The 24,345-nt window shown below is 48.4% G+C and overlaps 2 protein-coding genes across 2 annotated transcripts; both read right to left on the minus strand.

Moving 5' to 3' along the window:
• Positions 1 to 1,949: 1,949 nt before the first annotated feature.
• LOC141033185 (uncharacterized) lies at positions 1,950 to 2,804 on the minus strand. The gene has a single exon (XM_073506266.1). It carries the CDS (start codon positions 2,802 to 2,804, stop codon positions 1,950 to 1,952), a length of 855 nt encoding a protein of 284 aa, XP_073362367.1.
• Positions 2,805 to 4,361: 1,557 nt separating this feature from the next.
• Positions 4,362 to 5,965, minus strand: LOC109742697 (isoflavone reductase homolog IRL). Its single transcript, XM_020301799.4, has 3 exons — positions 5,320 to 5,965; positions 4,805 to 5,246; positions 4,362 to 4,709 (listed from the first exon to the last, which is right to left on the minus strand). Exons 1-3 carry the CDS (start codon positions 5,641 to 5,643, stop codon positions 4,543 to 4,545), a joined length of 933 nt encoding a protein of 310 aa, XP_020157388.1. The 5' UTR covers positions 5,644 to 5,965; the 3' UTR covers positions 4,362 to 4,542.
• Between the last annotated feature and the right edge of the window lie 18,380 nt (positions 5,966 to 24,345).

Below are 24,345 nucleotides of genomic sequence, written 5' to 3' on the forward strand. Positions count from 1 at the left end.
AAATCGATGCCCTCTCTCTGTGCATACCCCTTAGCTACCAAACGAGCTTTGTGCTTGATCACATTACCTTGAGGATCTTTCTTGATCTTGAACACCCATTTCAGCCCAATGGCCCGGTGTCCGGCGGGGACCTCCGTCAGCTCCCATGTCTCGTTGTCGCGGATGGCGTGCATCTCCTCTTCCATGGCTTTTCTCCAGCACCCCTCAGTGAGTGCGTCGTCGACGTTGCCGGGCTCCACAGCAGCGAGCAGGCACAGCCCACTGTACTCGATCTCCACCGGCTCGGCGTGGTCAATCACTTCCTTCATCATGCGAAAGCGGAGCGCCACCCCTTCCGTGTCGTGAGTCTCTCCTGTAGGAGGCGTCACGAACGGCACAGGCGATGGCTCCGGCGTGTGTGGCTCGCTGGGCGCCGAGGGTGCGCACGGCGTCGTCGGGGGCATGTCCGGAGCGCGGTCACTGCCGCTGCTGGGCTCGGTGTTGTCGACGGTGTACTCGACAGTGAAGATAGCGGGCGCGCCCGCGGGCACTGCCGCGTCAGGCGCCTCTTCCCAGTTCCAGGGCCGGTCTTCGTCAAAGACCACGTCGCGGGTGATGTGGAGCTTGCGGGCCGCTGGGTCGTAGACGCGGTAGGCCTTGCTGCCGTCCTCGTACCCCATGAACACCATGGGTGCTGCGCGGTCCGAAAGCTTGCTGATGCCCGGTCCCACCTTCTTCACGTAGGCCGTGCACCCAAAAGTGCGCAGGTAGGCGACGTTCGGGCGTCGGCCGTGCCACGCCTCGTAGGGAGTGATGCCGTCCAGAGCACGCGTGGGAGCCCTATTCAGGATGTGCACAGCAGTTTTTACAGCCTCACCCCAGAACTCACCAGGCACTTTCATGGCCTTGAGCAGGCTGCGGGCGGTCTCAACCACCGTCTGGTTCCGGCGTTCCACGACGCCGTTTTGCTGCGGGGAGTACGGCGCCGTTGTGTACCTCTTGACCCCATTCTCATCGCAGTATGACTTGAACGCGATGGAGTTGAACTCGCCGCCCCGGTCCGTCCTGAATGCCAGGAGCTTCACGCCGTGCTCGCTCTCGGCGAGCGCCTTGACCTTGCGGAAGAACTTGAACGCCTCGTCCTTTGTACGCAGCATCTCCACCCACATATAGCGGCTGTAGTCGTCGACGATGAGGAGGAAGTAGCGGTTGCCGCTTGGTGTCGCCGGCGTCACTGGTCCGCACAAGTCGCCGTGTACCAGCTCCAGGCCACGCTCTGCGCGATACGGGGACGCGCGTGGGAACGGCGTCCGATGCATCTTGGCCAGGGCGCACCCGTCGCAGAGCTGATCCACCCGCGGGATCGGCGGCACGCCGACGACCATGCCCTTGCTGGAGAGATCATGGAGCGCCCTGAAGTGCAGATGCCCGAAGCGCGCGTGCCATCGCCACGCCGCGTTGTCGGCCTTGGCGAGGAGACACACCGGGCCCGTGATGTCGAGTTGCAGCGTGTACAGACGGCTCCTGGAGCACCTCACGCATGCGAGCTGCAGCCTCTCCTGGTCGAAGATGCTCATCACGCCATCCTCGACCACCGTCTTGCAGCCCACCTCGTCGAGTTGCCCGATGCTCACAATGCTGCTCCTCAGCTGGGGTATAAAGTACACCCCCGTCAGTGCATGGTGCGACTTATTCCTGCAGTTAAACACCACTGTTCCACGTCCACGGATATCAACGGACGAGCCATCACCAAACCTGACCGTGCCAGTCACCGTCTCATCGAGCGCGGAGAACACGGCCCGTTCGCCTGTCATATGGTTGCTCGCGCCCGTGTCCAAGTACCAGGCGTTGCACGCCGTCTGCGCCGGGATCACGCCCTTCTCGTTGAGGAAGACGCGTTCGCGCGCCGGCTCGACGTGGATCTGGGCGAGTCCGCAGCTCACCGCCATGAGCAGCGCAGGTTGATCCTCCTACACTTGGTTGAGGTTGGCCTCTTCCTTGCGTTGCTGCTTGGGCTTGGTGCAGTCCCGAGCCATGTGGCCTTGGATCCCGCAGTTGTGGCAGTTCCCCTTGAAGCGAGAGCCGCCGCCCGATGACCCTCGGCCACCGCCAGGCGCGCCGTCTCCGGGCGCGCTGTCCCTGCCCTTTCCACCACGTCCTCTGCCGCGGCCGCGACCGCCGCCGCGGCCACCGCCACGACCACCGCCACGCGATGATCCCTCGCCCTGTTCGCGCTGCTTGTAACGCGCCAGCCACTGCTCCTCAGTGAGCAGTAGGCTTCCACCGGCCTGTCCTGAGCCGCCATGATCAAACCTCTCCTCGGCCGCTTTGAGGCGGCCTGTCAGATCCTCAATGCTCAACGTATCGAGATCAACAAGGGTTTCAATGGACAGGGCGATCTGCGAATACCGTGGAGGCACCACGCGCAAGAACTTTCTTACCGCCTTCTCCTCGGTGACCTTGTCGCCAAGGATGTTTAGGTTGGTGACCATGGAGCCGAGCCGCATCGCGAAATCATCCACGGTCTCCCCGTCGCGGAACTCGATGGTCTCGAAGTCCCGTGCCAGCGACTGGGCCTTGGCTGCGCGCACGCGGTCGCCGCCGATGCGCATGGTAGCGATCTCGTCCCACGCCGCCTTCGCCGACGGTTTGACGGCCAGCGTGCCCACCATCTCGGGTGACACCGCTCCAAGGATGGCCTCCAGCGCCATACGGTCCTCGTGGAAGTCGACGTCGCCGTACTTGACGGCGTCCCAGTAGCCGCGCGCCTCCAGCTTCACCTTCATCAGGAGCGACCAGTCGTTGTAGTTCGACTTGGTCAGCATCGGCCAGTTCGCCGATCCAGACTCCCGGATCACCTTCTGCACGACCGGCGCCGCCAGCTCACGGCCGCGGATCGTGCGGCTCCGTCCGCGTCGCGGGGGGGGAGTGGGATGGTGATCGTGAACGGCGCGGCGGCGAGTTTGACCCTGACTCGTCGCCCTTCTCCGTCTGCACCGGCTTCTTGCCGCCGGCCATGTCGACAGGATCTCTGACGAGGCTCTGATGCCACTTGTCGTTGCCACTGGGCAACTCACTCGCTCACCAGCGATCAATCTCCAGGTGAGTTTCAGCTAGAGTTCAGAGAGACACGAAGTGGTTTTGCGCCGCCAACTAACTTGCGGCCTTTTCTGTTTTCTCTTCTTATTTCTTGCGTAACGATCGTGCCCGCACAGCTCGCTCCCGTCGCTACAAACGTGCCATCCCACGTCAAACGGATCGAGGCCGTGCACATCGCTACCAGCCCGTCGTGCTCACCGCACGACCCGGCCCTCTACTTCTACGCCAAGCAAACTACGTCCAAGTTGTGACACCACACAGGGCTGTCACGTACATGAAATAACAGAAGGAAAACTAGGCTAAGTCCTGGACCTACACGACTCAAGTAAATCCTAACAATTCTCACAAGGTACTTACAGTGTAAATTCTTGTGTACTTACAATGTAATTTCATCATTGGTTTACACTGGAATTTTATGGGGAATTTACACTGAAAATTTCTAGGTACAAGACTAGTTACATGGGGATTTACGCTGTAATTTTCTAGGATTTTTACACTGGAATTTTGATTAGGTTCCTGAATGTTTTTGATTTCAGATTTTGTCTACTGTATTTTCCTATGATTTACAGTGTAATTTACTATGTACTTGCAATGTAATTACATCATTTGTCTACATCTTTTTACACTGTAATTTATGAGGAATTCACACAGGAAATTTCTAGGATATAAGACTAGTTACATGGGGATTTTAATTGTAATTTTTTAGGATTTACAGTGGAAATTTGACTAGGTTCCTGAATGTTTCTGATGTTGATCTCTCCCCTCTGTTTTTGTAGATGAAGGAAATTCCCTTAGATTTTTGTCAATGTAAGAGGTGAAGAGAGATGATGCAGAGGAGTTGGTGTACGACTGTTTTGCTGACTTGTGGATCGTGTTGTTCATTTCCTTCTTGGTGATCATCAGGTACATCCCCCTCTCCCAATTTTGTGTTTCCTCTTTGTTCTTCTCCTCCTCCCCGATCTGCCATGGCCGCCTCTCCCTTTTTCATGGGCGTCTCCAGATTTGTCTAGCCCTGTTAGGTGAGATCTGTCTAGTGGTTGAGGGGGAGGGGCGTGTTTTGTGGAGGGGGTTTGGCCTTTGCGTGCGTTGCAAGCTTTGTTGGCATGTGTTTTCGTGGTCCCTAATCAGGAGGGGGGTTTGTTGTCCAGGACGAACCGGGTGGGATGTTTACCTGACCCGTTTAGGCGTTCATTTTTTTCTTTCTAGTGATTTCCCTGCTAATACAGTTGTAATGTGTTGATTGGTCAGGAAATTTGACTGTTTTCAAATAGACAGTCCCAAAAAAAATCTAAAGGACATCCCGAGTAATTTATTCATCCATGAGGGAGGACATACAAACCAACAAAAGTAACCAGAAGCATACAAGTGTCGACTCATCGGACATCATCAGTCCCAAACACACACAGTCCGTTCATATACTGACCATCACTGGCCTCAAAGACAGATAGATCAGCAGGCATATCTTCACAGCAACCTGTTGAGTAAGTCGTCGACGGTGGTGTACTTGACGTCAGGGTACAGCTCGCTCGCCTCCACGCCGAACGACGGCGCGATCTCGATGTTGGTCTGGTCCCCCTTGATGTACGACGCGTGGCCGATCGAGAAGATGATGTTCATCGGGATTGGCGCCTCTGTAGTAGTGTACACAAAGATAAATTGATATATCAGGACGGCCTAGTACGTATCCCGCGTGAATGAATGTACTGTATAAAGCTAGTATCCTAACCTTGGATCTGCTTGAGGACGGCGTCCTCGGGGACGTACACCCTCTGGAACGTCTTGCCGGTCTTCTTCTCCCACAGCGACGCCAGCTCGTTGTGCGACAGCGTGTTGGCCGGCGGCTTGATGTACAGCACCTTGTTCTCCGCCCGGGGGTCGTCCGCCGCCAGCACCGTGTACGTGCCGATGTCCGCCTCGTCCACGAAGACGACCTTGGTCTCGCCGTCGCCGAGGATGACGACGCTGTCGGTCGGGGGCGCCGGGGAGAGCACCTGCCCGATGGTGGGGAGCGAGTACCCGGCGAAGTAGTTGGCCACCACGTAGGTGTAGGGGATGCCCTCGGCCTCGACGGCGCGGCGGATGCCCGCCTTGAGGGCGAAGATGGACTTGGCCGGCTCCACGGCGCCGGTGCGGTCCACGTCCAGCCCGAACTCCGACGGGAAGAACCTCTGCAGACAGAGCACCGCAATGTGTGAAGCAGCCGTGCATGGATGCAAATAACTGAGCTGCACAAGGTAGTACCTTCACGTTGCCGGCCTCCTTGATGGCGGCGATGAGCTTGGTCTGGTCGGCGATCTGCATCGAGCCCAGCGTGGAGATGACGACGTCGGCCGCCTTGACGGCGCTCACCAGGCTGCCGTGGTCGTAGAGGTCGCCCGTGAGGAGCGTGACGCCCGAGTCCTGGAAGGTCTTGAGCAGCTGCGCCTTGGCCGGGTCGGAGGGGGCGGCGTCCCGGACGAGCGCCAGGGTGGGGTGGCCGAGCCGCGCGCTGGCCGCGACGACGTGCCTGCCGATGTACCCCGTCGCGCCGATCACAAGGATCTTGCTCTTGCCATCGGACGCCATGATCTTCCCCGTACCTTGTTGGCAGGTGCAAGATCCAATCGCCTTGGCTGGCTTGCTCTCTCTTGCACTGCCACGACTTTAAATATGAATGCAATCCTTTGATGTTACGCCTTCAATAATGGTGGATCCATGATAGCCGCTCCATCTCCGGCGATCTTCTGTCCCTACACACACACACACACACACACAAAAAGCTTACCACAGTGTCTGGATACGTGCGTGTATGTGGTTCACTTTTACGGTCAGGTCCATTGGAACGAATTGATGAGACGTGCACTTTCAGAGACAGGTTCATGGTGACTGACAGGACACACCGTTTGGTAAGGTGGGGCGTGCATCACATCCCTCACCATAAATCAACGGAACTTCTAGAAAATTGCTGATGTGGATTTATTATAACCGCATTATTATAAATGACACCGAAACAGAGATCCCATATCGTGCACTATATGGTGTTTTTATGCATTCTCTATAAGCGATATAAATCACTCAAACTTTCCCCGCAAAAAAGGAGGAAAAAGATGGAGTATAGATCACTCAAACTCTGTTGAGGCTCAGGGCTTGTTTACAGCGCCAGAAAATAAAAACACAAGTTATGTCACTCTAATAGGCTCCCGTAGCAAAAGAATGCCTGCATCTTGTTTGATTCGAACGGGATAAATGAGGTCTGAGCTCATATCTCATCGAAACGAATTGCCCCCTTTGACTCTCCTGTTTTTTCTCTTTTCTTTTTTGAACACAGTACATACCACTCATACAATCGCACATACACTCTAAATGTATTATAAAAGTTCATGAAAAAATAAAACACTTCAAACATAATAAAATTACATCGAGAGGTTCCTAAATCACTGAACGACTACCGCAGTGTGCCACTGTGGCCACACTTACCAGAGCCGGCTTGACTTTGTCGATGACAGGTGAGAAATCTTCATGCGTGTCCCTAAGGACCAACGCCCTATAGCCACCGATGTCGTCGTTGAATCATTGAATAGATCTGAAAAATCTGACACCAAATCTCGTGACACAATGAGAAAGTCTAACCTCACCGCCCCAATGAGACGGAAAGAATCTACACCGGAGATCCGTCGAGAACGTCTGGACAAACTAAGGGAGAATCAATGCACGAAAGACAAATTCAAGGAGGAAGCGTCGCCACCACCCGAGCGCCGCACCTGTGAGGATTAAAAAACTCTAACCTAAACTAATAGCCGGAGCAGAGGCACCGAGATTCTCCTCCCCACCACCTGTTCGGAGCGGTAGTCAGAGGGAAGACGGATCCACGGTTCGTTGACGAAGCCTGATGGGAAGAGTTTGCCGTGTCGGCCAAGGTATAGGAAAGGAACGCTAGACCAGTTTCCTGCTTCTTATTACCCTCTTAGACTCTCTTGTTCTATCACTACATTCCGAAGTCTTTTATAATTCATACCTTGACAATGTTATATAACAATTTTTTCGAATCTTTCATTACCAACAAACCATGGTGCCTTCATCTACCTTCACCGCAAAAAAGAAGGTACCTTCATCTATAGAAACAAACCACGGTATGTTGTGCCTCCCATCAGTCCACCACCAACTCCCACTCGCTCAGTACTTCCCTCGAAATATCAGTTCACCACCAACCCCCGAAGCAACTGAAAGATATAGCTTCACAAAGAGGATCAGGAAGAGGTTCTAGAAAAAAAACGGAAAATGGGAAGGTAGAAGAAAGTTCGGTGACGCATCACACATCAGGTTTCTGTTGTTGACATCAGGGCAGCTCAACCGCTTGGTTCCTAGTTTTTTTTATAGAAAACTTTTCATCTATTTTTTTCAATCATGGCGGTACAATGAACACTAAAAAAAATAAAAATTACATCCAGATCTGTAGACCACCTAACGACGACTACAAGCACTGAAACGAGCCGAAGGCGCGCCGCCATCATCGCCCCTCCCTCGCCGGAGCTGGGCAAAATTTGTTGTAGTAGACAGTCGGGAAGTCGTCGTGCTAAGACACCATAGGACCAACGCGTCAGAACAACAACCGCCGACGATGAAGAGTAGCGTAGTTCGAAAGGATAACCTGAAAACACACGAACATAGACGAACTACGACCATATCCGAGCAAATTCAAAAAGGATAGATCCGCCGGAGACACACCTTCACACGCTCACCGGCGATGCTAGACACACCACCGAGACGGGGCTAGGCGGTGAGAACCTTATTCCATCTTCCGAAAGCCGCCGCTGTCTCTTCCTGAGCAGGACACAAACCCTAACAAAACTCGAAGGAACATCTGGAAATGGAGCCCTCCCGCCGGCAAGGGCCGGGATCCACCGTGCCGCCATGGCCCTAATGCCACCGGAGACGAGGCGGGCCGACGACAACGCCGACGGGAAGCAAAGAAACCCTAGGTTTTTCCTTAGGGGAGGAGGCGGCTACGTACTTCTCTAGTTTTTTTACCCTGTCTTGGATCCTAGTATTCATTATATAGTTAGATAAATACCACCCATGCCATTGATTTCTCTATTTCACACAAAAACTTTGCATCGAGATATATATACCACTCCTCAATGCAAAGTTCCTGGCAGTGGGACTTATGATATGAACCGAGATCCTGATCTTTTGATGAAAGGAGATAACTATGATTTTGTAGGACTTAGCCTCATGATCTGACTACCAATCATACAAAAAGGACCGTACATGACTAACATCCACGTCAATCGCTAAACCAATTCCACAGTGTTATTGACCGAACACAATAGACCTATCCGCGAAGGATTTTCTGCAGGCAAATCGAAGAACAAGCAAGAAAATTACAACATAAGCAATCTCAAATTATGAATATGTTATTTGATGATGAAATATTTAGTGTTCTGATAGAATGTCTTGATGGTCGCACTAGGCGATATGAGCGTAGACAAAATAAAAGATAGCATAGCTAAACTTCTCTAAACAAAATCAAACCTAACCTAAGTGTAATTAGTTAGTTATTGAAGGAGGAAATTATATTTTTCACCCTCAAGTCTTAGACCACGTGGAAATGATAAATCGTCTTATATTCCTAGAGGAACTGCGAGATTATTTGTTAGAGGCTAGTCTTAGAGGCTAGTCTTAGAGGCTAGTCTTATAACTAACTAATAACCGCATGAGGAACTGCGAGATTATTTTTTATACTTTGAGATAAAATCGTCTGAAATATTCCACTTGAGCTAGTCTTAGAGGCGAGACTAGAAATCTTATTTTGCCGTTTTATCATTTCACACATGCATATGAGTTTTTCACTGAATCGCATATTCCAGGATCATAGAAGTTATATCATAAAATATAAACTCTTAATTATGAACTTGAAATGTATATAATATAATATTTATTGCCTCTAGGGCATATTTCAACATATCCAACATGCATCTTAAAGTACTAAGTAGTAAACCAAACTATTGCATTAAGTATGATGACATAAAGTACATGATATATTGTCTTCACCCTGTATACAAAGTACAACTACACAATCATATTTTTATCCCTAGTGAGAACAACATAATACATGCCTTTTCCATTTTCTGTCATTGTGGTAGGTTACTTGCAAGGTTGAACCCAACTATCATACACAACTCCCTCTTGGAGATGACTCACCAAACTTTGCCAAAGAAAAGACAAATAGATCGAAGAGCATATATGAATAAGAATTATGCAGCAAAGAAACCAAATTGATCTTAGAAGGAATCATGGATAAATCTAATCATGAAGTGACAATTCATCACACTGCGACAAATATACTAACAAACTACATCAGATGGATCATAATCGTGTAGGGTAACTCATGTGATCTTTGTATTGAGAAACACGGGAGAAAATTCATCTAGCTACTGCTATGGACCCATAGTCCAAAGGAAACTACTCACGGGCAATCATAGTGACCTTCAAGTTGATGGAGATGGCCGTAGTGATAATTTCCCCTTCGATAGAGTACGAGAAAAGACCTTCAAATCTGATCGACGCGAAATAAAGAGGTGCGGCGGAGAAAATAGAAAAACTCCTCGATCATTATGGTTTTCAAAGTGAACAAAAAAATATTGGTGTCGAGAGGTGGTAGAAATGCACCAGGGGGCCCACACGGCCCCTCCAGATGCCCCTTGCCCATGTGTTTAAAAATCGAACATTGGGGTTTTTAGAGTGAACAAAATCGATCATGACTACCTTTTTGGTTTGTTGTTGGCATAGTTTAAACAACGAACCGGTGAGGCTGACGGTTCAGATTATTACCGGTGCCTTTTTGGTTTGTTGTTGGCATAGTTTAAAAAAACGAATTGGTGAGACTGACGGTTCAGGTTATTACTGGTCGAACCACCAGTACATTGGTCCATTTGCGAACCAGAATATTTAAGAAGCTTTTTGAATTTTTGACCTTACATCTAATGAATACACATAATATTGGTTGTTGTTAGCCTAGTTGGTTATTGGGCTTTGGCGTGCCTTTTTTTTCTAGATGGGTCTTTAGCCTGCCTTGCCTCAACGCGGTGTCTATATCTCGCATTAAGCGAATCTGTAGAAAATCTCACGTCGAGTTTTTCCTAGTCGTGGTTGTTACGGGCCGGCCCATTTTCGCGCACCGCGAATGGGAAAAAGAGAAGGAAATGGGAGTAAGAGGGATTGATCCCTGGTCGCCGCGAAGATAACCAGCGCCACTAGCCATCACGCCAGCGTACAATTCATAATATGTATAAGGATGTGACCTACTTGAAGCGAATGCAGCCGGTTTTCTCCAGTTTTTTTCCTTCTTTTCATTTTATGTTATTTCTTTTCCTTTTTCTTCTCCGCTTTTCATTCTTGTTGCATTTGTTTCTTCGTTTTTTATTTCTTTGGGTTTTTCTTTATTTTTCAGTTTTTATTTTTTTGGGTTTCCTTTTTTCGATTGGTTAACATTCTACATTTTTTTTTTACATGTCAACAACATTTTTCTAATACATGATCAACATTTTTCTACACACTTCTAAACTTTTTCAAATGCTTGATTAACACTTTTCAAATACAAGATCAACATTTTTTAATACATGGTCAACATTTTTTCTATACATATTTAAAAAAAATTCAAATGCTTGATTAACATTTTCTAAATGATATATTAACTTTTTTTTTGAACACATTGTCAACATTTTTTCTATACACATTCAACATTTACCAAGGGCGTGTTTGGTTGCCTGCATAGAGCCCAATCAGACCCGCGCGGGAAGCAAGAGGCTCGTTTGGTTGCCTGGTTGGGCCTGCATCGCACGCTTCTTAAAGCAGCCCAGAGGCTGCCTCGCTGGAAACGCAGGAATCGGCAGTTTCTCACGAGCCAGGCCGAGCCGAGCGCAAGCGAGTGGGCCCTTGCACCAGTGGAGACGGGAGGGATGCGAGGTGATTACGTGACGGGAGGATGCGAGGTGATTACATGAGGTTTTCTTCAACCCTCAGTAAGCTCGTATCTAATCTCCTCCCTTTGATCTACACAACGGTGCTTCGCTTCGAGGTAAGCTCTACACGAAAAAGATGCACCTCGATGCTACGGTTCCATTCAGGCGATCGGTTCGTAGTTTCGTCGGCCGTAAGTTCTTAATTTCGTCTTCCTGTTTGGAGCTATTCCGGACGAATTTTGTCAGATTCGTCGCGCACGATCGATCATTTGAAATTTCCTTTGACCAGCAGCATAATCTCGCAGTTCCTCGCAACATTCGTGTTGTAACTTTTTGGCTTCGACGATCGTAGCTTCATCTCTTTTTGAATAGCAGTGTACTGCACTGACGCCGCCATGTCAAGCTCCTCTGTCCTCTGCTCAAAGCCCTCCTATTCGTCCCTCTCGACGCCGACGCCCTTCCCCTTGATCTCCTTGCCCGCGTCCTACTACACTAGAGTCATTTCCGGTGTCACTCATCTCGGCCCACTCTCTGTCGTCCTCTGAAAGATCGAGGATGTTGCCTAGAGGGGGGTGAATAGTGTTGGGGAACGTAGTAATTTCAAAAAAATTCTACGCACACGCAAGATCATGATGATGCATAGCAACGAGAAGGGAGAGTGTTGTCCACGTACCCTCGTAGACCGATAGCGGAAGCGTTTAACACAACGCGGTTGATGTAGTCGTACGTCTTCACGATCCGACCGATCAAGTACCGAACGCACGGCACCTCCGAGTTCAGCACACGTTCAGCTCGATGACGTCCCTCGAACTCCGATCCAGCCGAGTGTTGAGGGAGAGTTTCGTCAGCACGACGGCGTGGTGACAATGTTGATGTTCTACCGACGTAGGGCTTCGCCTAAGCACCGCTACGATATTATCGAGGTGTAATATGGTGGAGGGGGCACCGCACACGGCTAAGAGATCAATGATCAATTGTGTGTCTAGAGGTGCCCCCCTTACCCCGTATATAAAGGAGCAAGGGGGGGTTCGGCCGGCCTAGAGGAGAGGCACGCCAGGAGGAGTCCTACTCCTACCGGGAGTAGGACTCCCCCCCTTTTTCCATGTTGGACTAGGAGAGGAAGGGGGAAAAGGTGGAGGGGAGGAAGGAAGGGGGGGCGCCGCCCCCCTCTCCTTGTCCTATTCGGACTGGGGGGGAGGGGCACGCGGCGCTGCCCTGGCCTCCTCTCCTCTCTTCCACCTAGGCCCAATAAGGCCCATTAAGTTACCGGGGGGTTCCGGTAACCTCCGGGTACTCCGGAAAAATCCCGATTTCACCCGGAACACTTCCGATGTCCAAACATAGGCTTCCAATATATCAATCTTTATGTCTCGACCATTTCGAGACTCCTCGTCATGTCCGTGATCACATCGGGGACTCCGAACAACCTTCGGTACATCAAAACATATAAACTCATAATATAACTGTCATCGTAACGTTAAGCGTGCGGACCCTACGGGTTCAAGAACTATGTAGACATGACCGAGACACCTCTCCGGTCAATAACCAATAGCGGAACCTGGATGCTCATATTGGCTCCCACATATTCTACGAAGATCTTTATCGGTCAGACCGCATAACAACATACGTTGTTCCCTTTGTCATCGGTATGTTACTTGCCCGAGATTCGATCGTCGGTATCTCGATACCTAGTTCAATCTCGTTACCGGCAAGTCTCTTTACTCGTTCCGTAATACATCATCCCGCAACTAACTCATTAGTCACAATGCTTGCAAGGCTTATAGTGATGTGTATTACTGAGTGGGCCCAGAGATACCTCTCCGACAATCGGAGTGGCAAATCCTAATCTCGAAATACGCCAACCCAACAAGTACCTTTGGAGACACCTGTAGAGCACCTTTATAATCACCCAGTTACGTTGTGACATTTGGTAGCACACAAAGTGTTCCTCCGGTAAACGGGAGTTGCATAATCTCATAGTCATAGGAACATGTATAAGTCATGAAGAAAGCAATAGCAACATACTAAACGATCGAGTGCTAAGCTAACGGAATGGGTCAAGTCAATCACATCATTCTCCTAATGATGTGATCCCGTTAATCAAATGACAACTCATGTCTATGGCTAGGAAACATAACCATCTTTGATCAACGAGCTAGTCAAGTAGAGGCATACTAGTGACACTCTGTTTGTCTATGTATTCACACATGTATTATGTTTCCGGTCAATACAATTCTAGCATGAATAATAAACATTTATCATGATATAAGGAAATAAATAATAACTTTATTATTGCCTCTAGGGCATATTTCCTTCAGTCTCCCACTTGCACTAGAGTCAATAATCTAGATTGCATAGTAATGATTCTTACACCCATGGAGTCTTGGTGCTGATCATGTTTTGCTCGTGGAAGAGGCTTAGTCAACGGATCTGCAACATTCAGATCCGTATGTATCTTGCAAATTTCTATGTCTCCCACCTGGACTAAATCCCGGATGGAATTGAAGCGTCTTTTGATGTGCTTGGTTCTTTTGTGAAATCTGGATTCCTTTGCTAAGGCAATTGCACTAGTATTGTCACAAAAGATTTTCATTGGACCCGATGCACTAGGTATGACACCTAGATCGGATATGAACTCCTTCATCCAGACTCCTTCATTTGCTGCTTCCGAAGCAGCTATGTACTCAGCTTCACACGTAGATCCCGCCACGACACTTTGCTTAGAACTGCACCAACTGACAGCTCCACCGTTCAATGTAAACACGTATCCGGTTTGCGATTTAGAATCGTCCGGATCAGTGTCAAAGCTTGCATCAACGTAACCATTTACGATGAGCTCTTTGTCACCTCCATAAACGAGAAACATATCCTTAGTCCTTTTCAGGTATTTCAGGATGTTCTTGACCGCTGTCCAGTGATCCACTCCTGGATTACTTTGGTACCTCCCTGCTAAACTTATAGCAAGGCACACATCAGGTCTGGTACACAGCATTGCATACATGATAGAGCCTATGGTTGAAGCATAGGGAACATCTTTCATCTTCTCTCTATCTTCTGCAGTGGTCGGGCATTGAGTCTTACTCAATCTCACACCTTTTTTGTAGTACAGGCAAGATCCTTTCTTTGCTTGATCCATTTTGAACTTCTTCAAAACTTTGTCAAGGTATGTGCTTTGTGAAAGTCCAATTAAGCGTCTTGATCTATCTCTATAGATCTTGATGCCTAATATATATGCAGCTTCACCGAGGTCTTTCATTGAAAAACTCTTATTCAAGTATCCCTTTATGCTATCCAGAAATTCTATATCATTTCCAATCAACAATATGTCATCCACATATAATATCTGAAATGCTACTGAGCTCCCACTCACTTTCTTGTAAATACAGGCTTCTCCAAAAGTCTGTATAAAACCAAATGCTTTGATCACACTATCAAAGCGTTTATTCCAACTCCGAGAGGCTTGCACCAGTCCATAAATGGATCGCTGGAGCTTGCACACTTTGTTAGCTCCCTTTGGATCGACAAAACCTTCCGGTTGCATCATATACAACTCTTCTTCCAGAAATCCATTCAGGAATGCAGTTTTTACATCCATTTGCCAAATTTCATAATCATAAAATGCGGCAATTGCTAACATGATTCGGACAGACTTGAGCATCGCTACGGGTGAGAAAGTCTCGTCGTAGTCAATCCCTTGAACTTGTCGAAAACCTTTCGCAATAAGTCGAGCTTTATAGACAGTAACATTACCATCAGCGTCAGTCTTCTTCTTGAAGATCCATTTATTTTCAATGGCTTGCCGATCATCGGGCAAGTCAACCAAAGTCCATACTTTGTTCTCATACATGGATCCCATCTCGGATTTCATGGCTTCAAGCCATTTTGCGGAATCTGGGCTCACCATCGCTTCTTCATAGTTCGTAGGTTCGTCATGGTCTAGTAACATAACCTCCAGAACAGGATTACCGTACCACTCTGGTGCGGATCTTAATCTGGTTGACCTACGAGGTTCAGTAATAACTTGATCTGAAGTTTCATGATCATTATCATTAACTTCCTCACTAATTGGTGTAGGTGTCGCAGAAACTGGTTTCTCTGATGATCTACTTTCCAATAAGGGAGCAGGTACAGTTACCTCATCAAGTTCTACTTTCCTCCCACTCACTTCTTTCGAGAGAAACTCCTTCTCTAGAAAGGATCCATTCTTAGCAATGAATGTCTTGCCTTCGGATCTGTGATAGAAGGTGTACCCAACAGTCTCCTTTGGGTATCCTATGAAGACACATTTCTCCGATTTATGTTCGAGCTTATCAGGTTGAAGTTTCTTCACATAAGCATCGCAACCCCAAACTTTAAGAAACGACAACTTTGGTTTCTTGCCAAACCATAGTTCATAAGGCGTCGTCTCAACGGATTTCGATGGTGCCCTATTTAGAGTGAATGCAGCCGTCTCTAAAGCATAACCCCAAAACGATAGCGGTAAATCAGTAAGAGACACCATAGATCGCACCATATCTAGTAAAGTACGATTACGACGTTCGGACACACCATTACGTTGTGGTGTTCCGGGTGGCGTGAGTTGCGAAACTATTCCGCATTGTTTCAAATGTAGGCCAAACTCGTAACTCAAATATTCTCCTCCACGATCTGATCGTAGAAACTTTATTTTCTTGTTACGATGATTTTCAACTTCGCTCTGAAATTCTTTGAACTTTTCAAATGTTTCAGACTTATGTTTCATTAAGTAGATATACCCATATCTGCTCAAATCATCTGTGAAGGTGAGAAAATAACGATATCCGCCACGAGCCTCAATATTCATCGGACCACATACATCTGTATGTATGATTTCCAACAAATCAGTTGCTCTCTCCATAGTTCCGGAGAACGGTGTTTTAGTCATCTTGCCCATGAGACACGGTTCGCAAGTACCAAGTGATTCATAATCAAGTGATTCCAAAAGTCCATCATTATGGAGTTTCTTCATGCGCTTTACACCGATATGACCTAAACGGCAGTGCCACAAATAAGTTGCACTATCATTATCAACTCTGCATCTTTTGGCTTCGACATTATGAATATGTGTGTCACTACTATCGAGATTCACTAAAAATAGACCACTCTTCAAGGGTGCATGACCATAAAAGATATTACTCATATAAATAGAACAACCATTATTCTCTGATTTAAATGAATAACCGTCTCGCATCAAACAAGATCCAGATATAATGTTCATGCTCAACGCTGGCACCAAATAACAATTATTTAGGTCTAATACTAATCCCGAAGGTAGATGTAGAGGTAGCGTGCCGACGGCGATCACATCGACTTTGGAACCGTTTCCCACGCGCATCGTCACCTCGTCCTTGGCCAGTGTTCGCTTAATCCGTAGTCCCTGTTTCGAGTTGCAAATATTAGCAACAGAACCAGTATCAAATACCCAGGTGCTACTGCGAGCTCTGGTAAGGTACACATCAATAACATGTATATCACATATACCTTTGTTCACCTTGCCATCCTTCTTATCCGCCAAATACTTGGGGCAGTTCCGCTTCCAGTGACCAGTCTGCTTGCAGTAGAAGCACTCAGTCTCAGGCTTAGGTCCAGATTTGGGTTTCTTCTCCTGAACAGCAACTTGCTTGCTGTTCTTCTTGAAGTTCCCCTTCTTCTTCCCTTTGCCCTTTTTCTTGAAACTAGTGGTCTTATTGACCATCAACACTTGATGATCCTTTTTGATTTCTACCTCCGCTGCCTTTAGCATTGCGAAGAGCTCGGGAATTGTCTTGTTCATCCCTTGCATGTTATAGTTCATCACGAAGCTCTTGTAGCTTGGTGGTAGTGATTGAAGAATTCTGTCAATGACGCTATCATCCGGAAGATTAACTCCCAGTTGAATCAAGTGATTATTATACCTAGACATTTTGAGTATATGCTCACTGACAGAACTATTCTCTTCCATCTTGCAGTTGTAGAACTTATTGGAGACTTCATATCTCTCAATCCGGGCATTTGCTTGAAATATTAACTTCAACTCCTGGAACATCTCATATGCTCCATGACGTTCAAAACGTCGTTGAAGACCCGGTTCTAAGCCGTAAAGCATGGCACACTGAACTATCGAGTAGTCATCAGCTTTGCTCTGCCAGACGTTCACAACTTCTGGTGTTGCTCTTGCAGCAGGCCTGGCACCCAGCGGTGCTTCCAGGACGTAATTCTTCTGTGCAGCAATGAGGATAATCCTCAAGTTATGGACCCAGTCCATATAATTGCTACAATCATCTTTCAACTTTGCTTTCTCAAGGAACGCATTAAAATTCAACGGAACAACAGCACGGGCCATCTATCTACAATTAACATAGACAAGCAAGATACTATCAGGTACTAAGTTCATGATAATTTTAAGTTCTATTAATCATATTACTTAAGAACTCCCACTTAGACAGACATCCCTCTAATCATCTAAGTGATTACGTGATCCAAATCAACTAAACCATAACCGATCATCACGTGAAATGGAGTAGTTTTCAATGGTGAACATCTCTATGTTGATCATATCTACTATATGATTCACGCTCGACCTTTCGGTCTCAGTGTTCCGAGGCCATATCTGCATATGCTAGGCTCGTCAAGTTTAACCTGAGTATTCTGCGTGTGCAAAACTGGCTTGCACCCGTTGTAGATGGATGTAGAGCTTATCACACCCGATCATCACGTGGTGTCTGGGCACGACGAACTTTGGCAACGGTGCATACTCAGGGAGAACACTTTTATCTTGAAATTTTAGTGAGAGATCATCTTATAATGCTACCGTCAATCAAAGCAAGATAAGATGCATAAAAAGATAAACATCACATGCAATCAATATAAGTGATATGATATGGCCATCATCATCTTGTGCTTGTGATCTCCATCTCCGAAGCACCGTCATGATCACCATCGTCACCGGCGCGACACCTTGATCTCCATCGTAGCATCGTTGTCGTCTCGCCAACTATTGCTTTTACGACTATCGCTACCGCTTAGTGATAAAGTAATACAATTACATGGCGATTGCATTGCATACAATAAATCAACAACCATATGGCTCCTGCCAGTTGCCGATAACTCGGTTACAAAACACGATCATCTCATACAATAAAATATAGCATCACGTCTTGACCATATCACATCACAACATGCCCTGCAAAAACAAGTTAGACGTCCTCTACTTTGTTGTTGCAAGTTTTACGTGGCTGCTACGGGCTTAGCAAGAACCGTTCTTACCTACGCATCAAAACCACAACGATAGTTTGTCAAATTGGTGATGTTTTAACCTTCGCAAGGACCGGGCGTAGCCACACTCGGTTCAACTAAAGTGAGAGAGACAGACACCCGCCGGTCACCTTTAAGCAACGAGTGCTCGCAACGGTGAAACCAGTCTCGCGTAAGCGTACGCGTAATGTCGGTCCGGGCCGCTTCATCTCACAATACCGCCGAACCAAAGTATGACATGCTGGTAAGCAGTATGACTTATATCGCCCACACAACTCACTTGTGTTCTACTCGTGCATAACACCAACGCATAAAACCAGGCTCGGATGCCACTGTTGGGGAACGTAGTAATTTCAAAAAAATTCTACGCACACGCAAGATCATGGTGATGCATAGCAACGAGAGGGGAGAGTGTTGTCCACGTACCCTTGTAGACCGATAGCGGAAGCGTTTAACACAACGCGGTTGATGTAGTCGTACGTCTTCACGATCCGACCGATCAAGTACCGAACGCACGGCACCTCTGAGTTCAGCACACGTTCGGCTCGATGACGTCCCTCGAACTCCGATCCAGCCGAGTGTTGAGGGAGAGTTTCGTCAGCACGACGACATGGTGACAATGTTGATGTTCTACCGACGCAGGGCTTCGCCTAAGCACCGCTACGATATTATCGAGGTGTAATATGGTGGAGGGGGGCACCACACACGGCTAAGAGATCAATGATCAATTGTGTGTCTAGAGGTGCCCCCCTGTGACGCCCCCGGTTTGACCGTACACTAATCATGCACGCAATGTGTACGATCAAGATCAGGGACTCACGGGAAGATATCACAACACAACTCTACAACGTAAATAAGTCATACAAGCATCATAATACAAGCCAGGGGCCTCGAGGGCTCGAATACAATTGCTCGATCATAGACGAGTCAGCGGAAGCAACATTATCTGAGTACAGACATAAGTTAAACAAGTTTGCCTTAAGAAGGCTAGCACAAAAGTAGCAACGATCGAAAAGGCAAGGCCTCCTGCCTGGGACCTCCTAACTACTCCTCGAAGCCGAACTCCATGTAGAATTATCCTCGGGATCTCTAGCTCCTGGACTCCAGCATCTGGTTGCGACAACCAGGTACAGAAAGGGGAAAAGAGGGAGAAAAGCAACCGTGAGTACTCATCCAAAGTACTCGCAAGCAAGGAGCTACACTACATATGCATGGGTATATGTGTAAACGGCCATATCGGTGACTGAACTGCAGAATGCCAGAATAAGTGGGGATAGCTAATCCTGTCGAAGACTACGCTTCTGGCAGCCTCCATCTTGCAACATGTAGAAGAGAGTTGATTGAAGTCCTCCAAGTAGCATCGTATAGCATAATCCTACCCGGCGATCCCCTCCTCGTCGCCCTGTTAGAGAGCGATCACCGGGTTGTATCTGGCACTTGGAAGGGTGTATTTTATTAAGTATCCGGTTCTAGTTGTCATAAGGTCAAGGTACAACTCCGGGTCGTCCTTTTACCGAGGGACACGGCTATTCGAATAGATAAACTTCCCTGCAGGGGTGCACCACATAACCCAACACGCTCGATCCCATTTGGCCGGACACACTTTTCTGGGTCATGCCCGGCCGCGGAAGATCAACACGTCGCAGCCCCACCTAGGCTCAACAGAGAGGTCAACACGCCGGTCTAAATCCTATGCGCGCAGGGGTCTGGGCCCATCGCCCATTGCACACCTGCATGTTGCGTACGCGGCCGGAAGCAGACCTAGCCTAGCAGGCGTTCCAGTCCAATCCGGCGCGCGCCGCTCCGTCGCTGACGTCAAGAAGAGCTTCGGCTGATACCACGACGTCGAGTGCCCATAACTGTTCCCGCGTAGTTGGTTAGTGCGTATAGACCAAATGGCCAGACTCAGATCAAATACCAAGATCTCGTTAAGCGTGTTAATTATCCGCGAACGCCGACCAGGGCCAGGCCCACCTCTCTCCTAGGTGGTCTCAACCTGCCCTGTCGCTCCGCCACAAAGCAACAGTCGGGGGCCGTCAGGAACCCAGGCCCACCTCTACCGGGATGGAGCCACCTGTCCTTTTAGCCCCCTCATCAGAATCACTTGCGGGTACTCAACGAGCCGACCCGACTTTAGTCACCACATGTGTCATGTATATAAAGTATATAGCATATACCCGTGATCACCTCCCGAAGTGATCATGGCCCAGTAGTATAGCATGGCAGACGGACAAGAGTGTAGGGCCACTGATGGAACACTAGCATCCTATACTAAGCAGTAGGATAGCAGGTAAGGGTAACAACTATAGCAACAATGACCGGCTATGCATCAGGATAGGATTAACGGAAAGCAGTAACATGCTACACTACTCTAATGCAAGCGGTATAGAGAAGAATAGGCGATATCTGGTGATCAAGGGGGGGGGGCTTGCCTGGAAGCTCTGTTGTACAGGGAGAAGGTTCGTCGGTGACGTAGTCGTACTCGGTGGCATCAGCGCCGGTCTCGGGGTCTACCGGAGAAGAAGAGGGGGGAAGAAACAGTAAATACGGAGCAAACAAAGCATCACAAAACATAACGAGGCAATATGCGGTGCTAGGTATGCCCTAACGCGGTAGTAAGTGATACCGGCGAAGGGGGGAAACATCCGGGAAAGTATTCCCGGTGTTTCGCGTTTTCGGACAGATGAACCGGAGGGGGAAAGTTGTGTGTTTGCCATCCTAGGGATGTGTGGCGGACGAACGGGCTGTGTATCCGGATTCTTCTCGTCGTTCTGAGCAACTTTCATGTAGAAAACATTTTCATCTGAGCTACGGTTTATTTTATATGATTTTCTAATGCTTTAAATCATTTTTAGAATTTATCTAATTAATTTAATCCAACATTATCCAGAATAGTGTTTGCTGACATCATCATGACGTCAGCATGACGTCAGCAGTCAACAGAGGTGTTGACTGGTCAAACTGACGTGTGGGCCCAGTGGGACACACCTGTCATACTCTGTTAGGTTGATTAGGGTTTAGGTTAAACAAAATACTGTTTAATTAAACTAACAGGTCAATTAGATTAATTAAGTAGGACTAATTAACTTAATTAATTTAGTTAATTAATTAATTAATTAAATTTATTTATATTATTAGTTTTATTTATATTTTTTAATTCCTTTTTCTTTTTTTCTTCTTTTTTTACACGTTCGGGGGGGTGGGCCCCCACATGTCATAGGGCCAGGGGCACTGGCCCAGTGGTCAGTGGCCCTGGCCACAGCGGGCACAGGCGCATGGGCGAGCGGGTGCTGGGGCGCTGGGGGGGCGCACCGGGAGCGCAGAGGCGGGGCGGCGCGGGCGCGCGACCGAGCCCGCAAGGGCAGCAGGGGCGAGCGGGGGGAGGCGGACAGGGGCAGCGGCAGCGGGCGCGCACCCGGTGACGAACGACGGCGGCCCGAGGCAACAGCAACAGCCACGCAGCAGCGGCAGGAGGAGGAGGAGGAGGCCAGGGGCGGAGCGCGGCGAGGGGAAGGAGGGCACGACAGGCGCGGGGTGCGTGCGGCAAGCGGCGGGGCGGTGAGGGCGCGAGCGCCGCGGGGTTGGCCGGGTGCGGCTGTCCGCGGGCGACGTTTGGTGGCGGAGACGAGCGCGGAGGAGAGGGCGCGGCCACGGCAGAGAGAGAGGAGGGAGGGGAGCTCACACAGGAGGAGTAGGGCACGGGCAGTGGGGCGTGGGGAGGAGGTCGAGGACGAGGCGGTGAAGAGGAGGCAGTCCGGTGGGGGGAGGAAGCAGGCCGGCGAGGGAGAGGACGGGGCGGACGACGGCGAGCTCCGCGCGGCGGTGGCGTCAGGGCTGAGCCCGAGTTCCAGATCGGGGGCGGAGGGGATGGGGCGGTGCGGACGGGCGTCGGGGGCGGCCGAGGACGGGGGCGACGGGGGGCGCCGGGCGTCGTCGTCGGGGAGGCACGGTCCCGATCCAGATCGGGATCGTGGGAGGAGGAGTGGCGAGGGAGAGGCGTGAATCGGGGAGGAGAGGAGTGGACCGAGAGGGGGAGTGGGTACGTGGGGGGTTAGGGTTAGCGCGTGGGGGGCGGCAGGCTGGGCCGTGGCTTGGTTGGCCCGAGGGGGTACAGTGGCAGCTGGGCCGGCCAGTTGGTCGAGGCCCAAGGGCAGTGGGGGGGTTTCTTTTCTTTTGTTTTTTTCTTGTTTGACTTTATTTCTTTGTTTAGTCTTTTCCTTTTTTCTGTTTTATTTTTGTTCCTTTTTATTTCAGTTTTATAAAAATTAACACTAGCACCTAAATTTGTATTTATAAATATACTACTGCCACATTAACTTTGGCACCTAAATAAAATAGTTTTGTAATTATTTATTATTTAAAAGTATTTATTAAATAACAGTTTTGCCGCTGTTTTAATTACTATGGTGCATTTAAATACTTTAGAGGAGTGTGGTTTCTACACCAATATTTAGTATGGATTATTTGGCTCACCCCGAACATTTTAGTTTTAATATTTGAAAACTTTTATTGTTTGCTTGATTTTGAATTTGAATTTGAATCAGTTTCGAACTAACATGAGATTAGCAACAGTAATCGAGGTGACGTGGCATCATTAGTAGAAAGTTACTGTAGCTTAATTATCCGGGCGTCACAATTCTCCTCCACTACAAGAAATCTCGTCCTGAGATTTAAGAGGGGAGTAAGGGGGAAGGATAGGTTATGAAATTCTAACGATTCTTCTCGGTCTTGGTTGCTCTTCTCGAAGTGGTCGATCCATTACATTGACGTCTTCATTTGTCTGCTTCAGGTCATCCTGATGAAGTCGTCATCCTTCCTTCAGGATCTCCATCGTACTTACGGAAATCTAAGGGGGAAAAACTCGGGAAGGACGGAGCTCAACATATGTTAGGTACCTGGGGGCTATCTCAGTGAAAGTGGCATAGAGGCATCTCTCGAGTTGAAATTCAAGAAAGTTATCGAGAGCAAGGTAAGGAGGGGCAACAAGAAGCTCCAAGCGGTTAGGCAACCGTCCGTTGCCTGAAACAGAGGGTGAAAGGGGTTCAGAGCAATGGGAATAAGTATTGCGCCTGATACCAGAATAGATCACTAGGAAGGTGGGTCGTGATCTTTCATATGAAGCCAAGCGTGATGAATAACTTTAGAAACAGGGGTGTACAGGAGAGTCAGGTTTCGATCCTGTGGAACCGTGGGTTATGGGCCCACCTCTGTGGGTTATGGGCCCACCATGTGGGTTAAAAATAGGAGCGGTGACATCTTGCACGGTCATGATAGCAAGGCATGTCAGAGAGTAGCATTTCAGTTATGTCGGCAACAACGTCGGTACCAAGGGTGAGGGACGAAGAGAACCATTTAGGTTAGGGAAGAGGAAGTTCATGACATTACCCAAACAACGGTGTTTGTATAATGGATAACGAAAATTTAGCATTGTGCTTCAAATGTTTTTATTGAAGATCGGAGTACCACAGACATGCTTCGAGATAGCATTGACCTGGTCATTAGGTAAGATCAGGCTATGGATACACAAAGGATCCATCAGGAACAACTTATAGAGTAAGTCTTACAATTTCCTCATGGAAGAATAGCTAACGTTGCTAAAAAAGGGAAACTTATAACAATAGGTCCTCCGGCCAGGTGTGTTAGCATGACATCACCTTAACGGGTCATAAATAGACCAATGTTATAACTCTTGGAAATATGTTCCAACCATCATATCTGACCGAGATTCAGATCTGATTGGTGTCAGGATAACTCAGACTCAGGATGCCTGAGAAGAAAGGTGCAACACAAATTGTCGGAATGACATCGAAGATTCTCGGGAGATGAACTATGGAAGCGAGTTCCGAACAAGGGTTCATCATTAAATCAAGGAGAGGTGAGGAGGTGACTGATTGACTCAGCGACAATCCATTGAGATTTCCAAAAGATGGATTTCCACAACTATGTGAACAAGGAGATAACACTAACTAGATCGAATGACTTAATGATGTATGCTCGAGGAAAACATACACAGTTAAACATTGGTTGAAATGTGCACCCGAAATATGGGCTAGGTAGCACGATCAATGTTCGAATG

The sequence above is a fragment of the Aegilops tauschii genome, chromosome 1, assembly GCF_002575655.3.
Source record: "Aegilops tauschii subsp. strangulata cultivar AL8/78 chromosome 1, Aet v6.0, whole genome shotgun sequence".
Lineage (NCBI taxonomy): Eukaryota > Viridiplantae > Streptophyta > Magnoliopsida > Poales > Poaceae > Aegilops > Aegilops tauschii.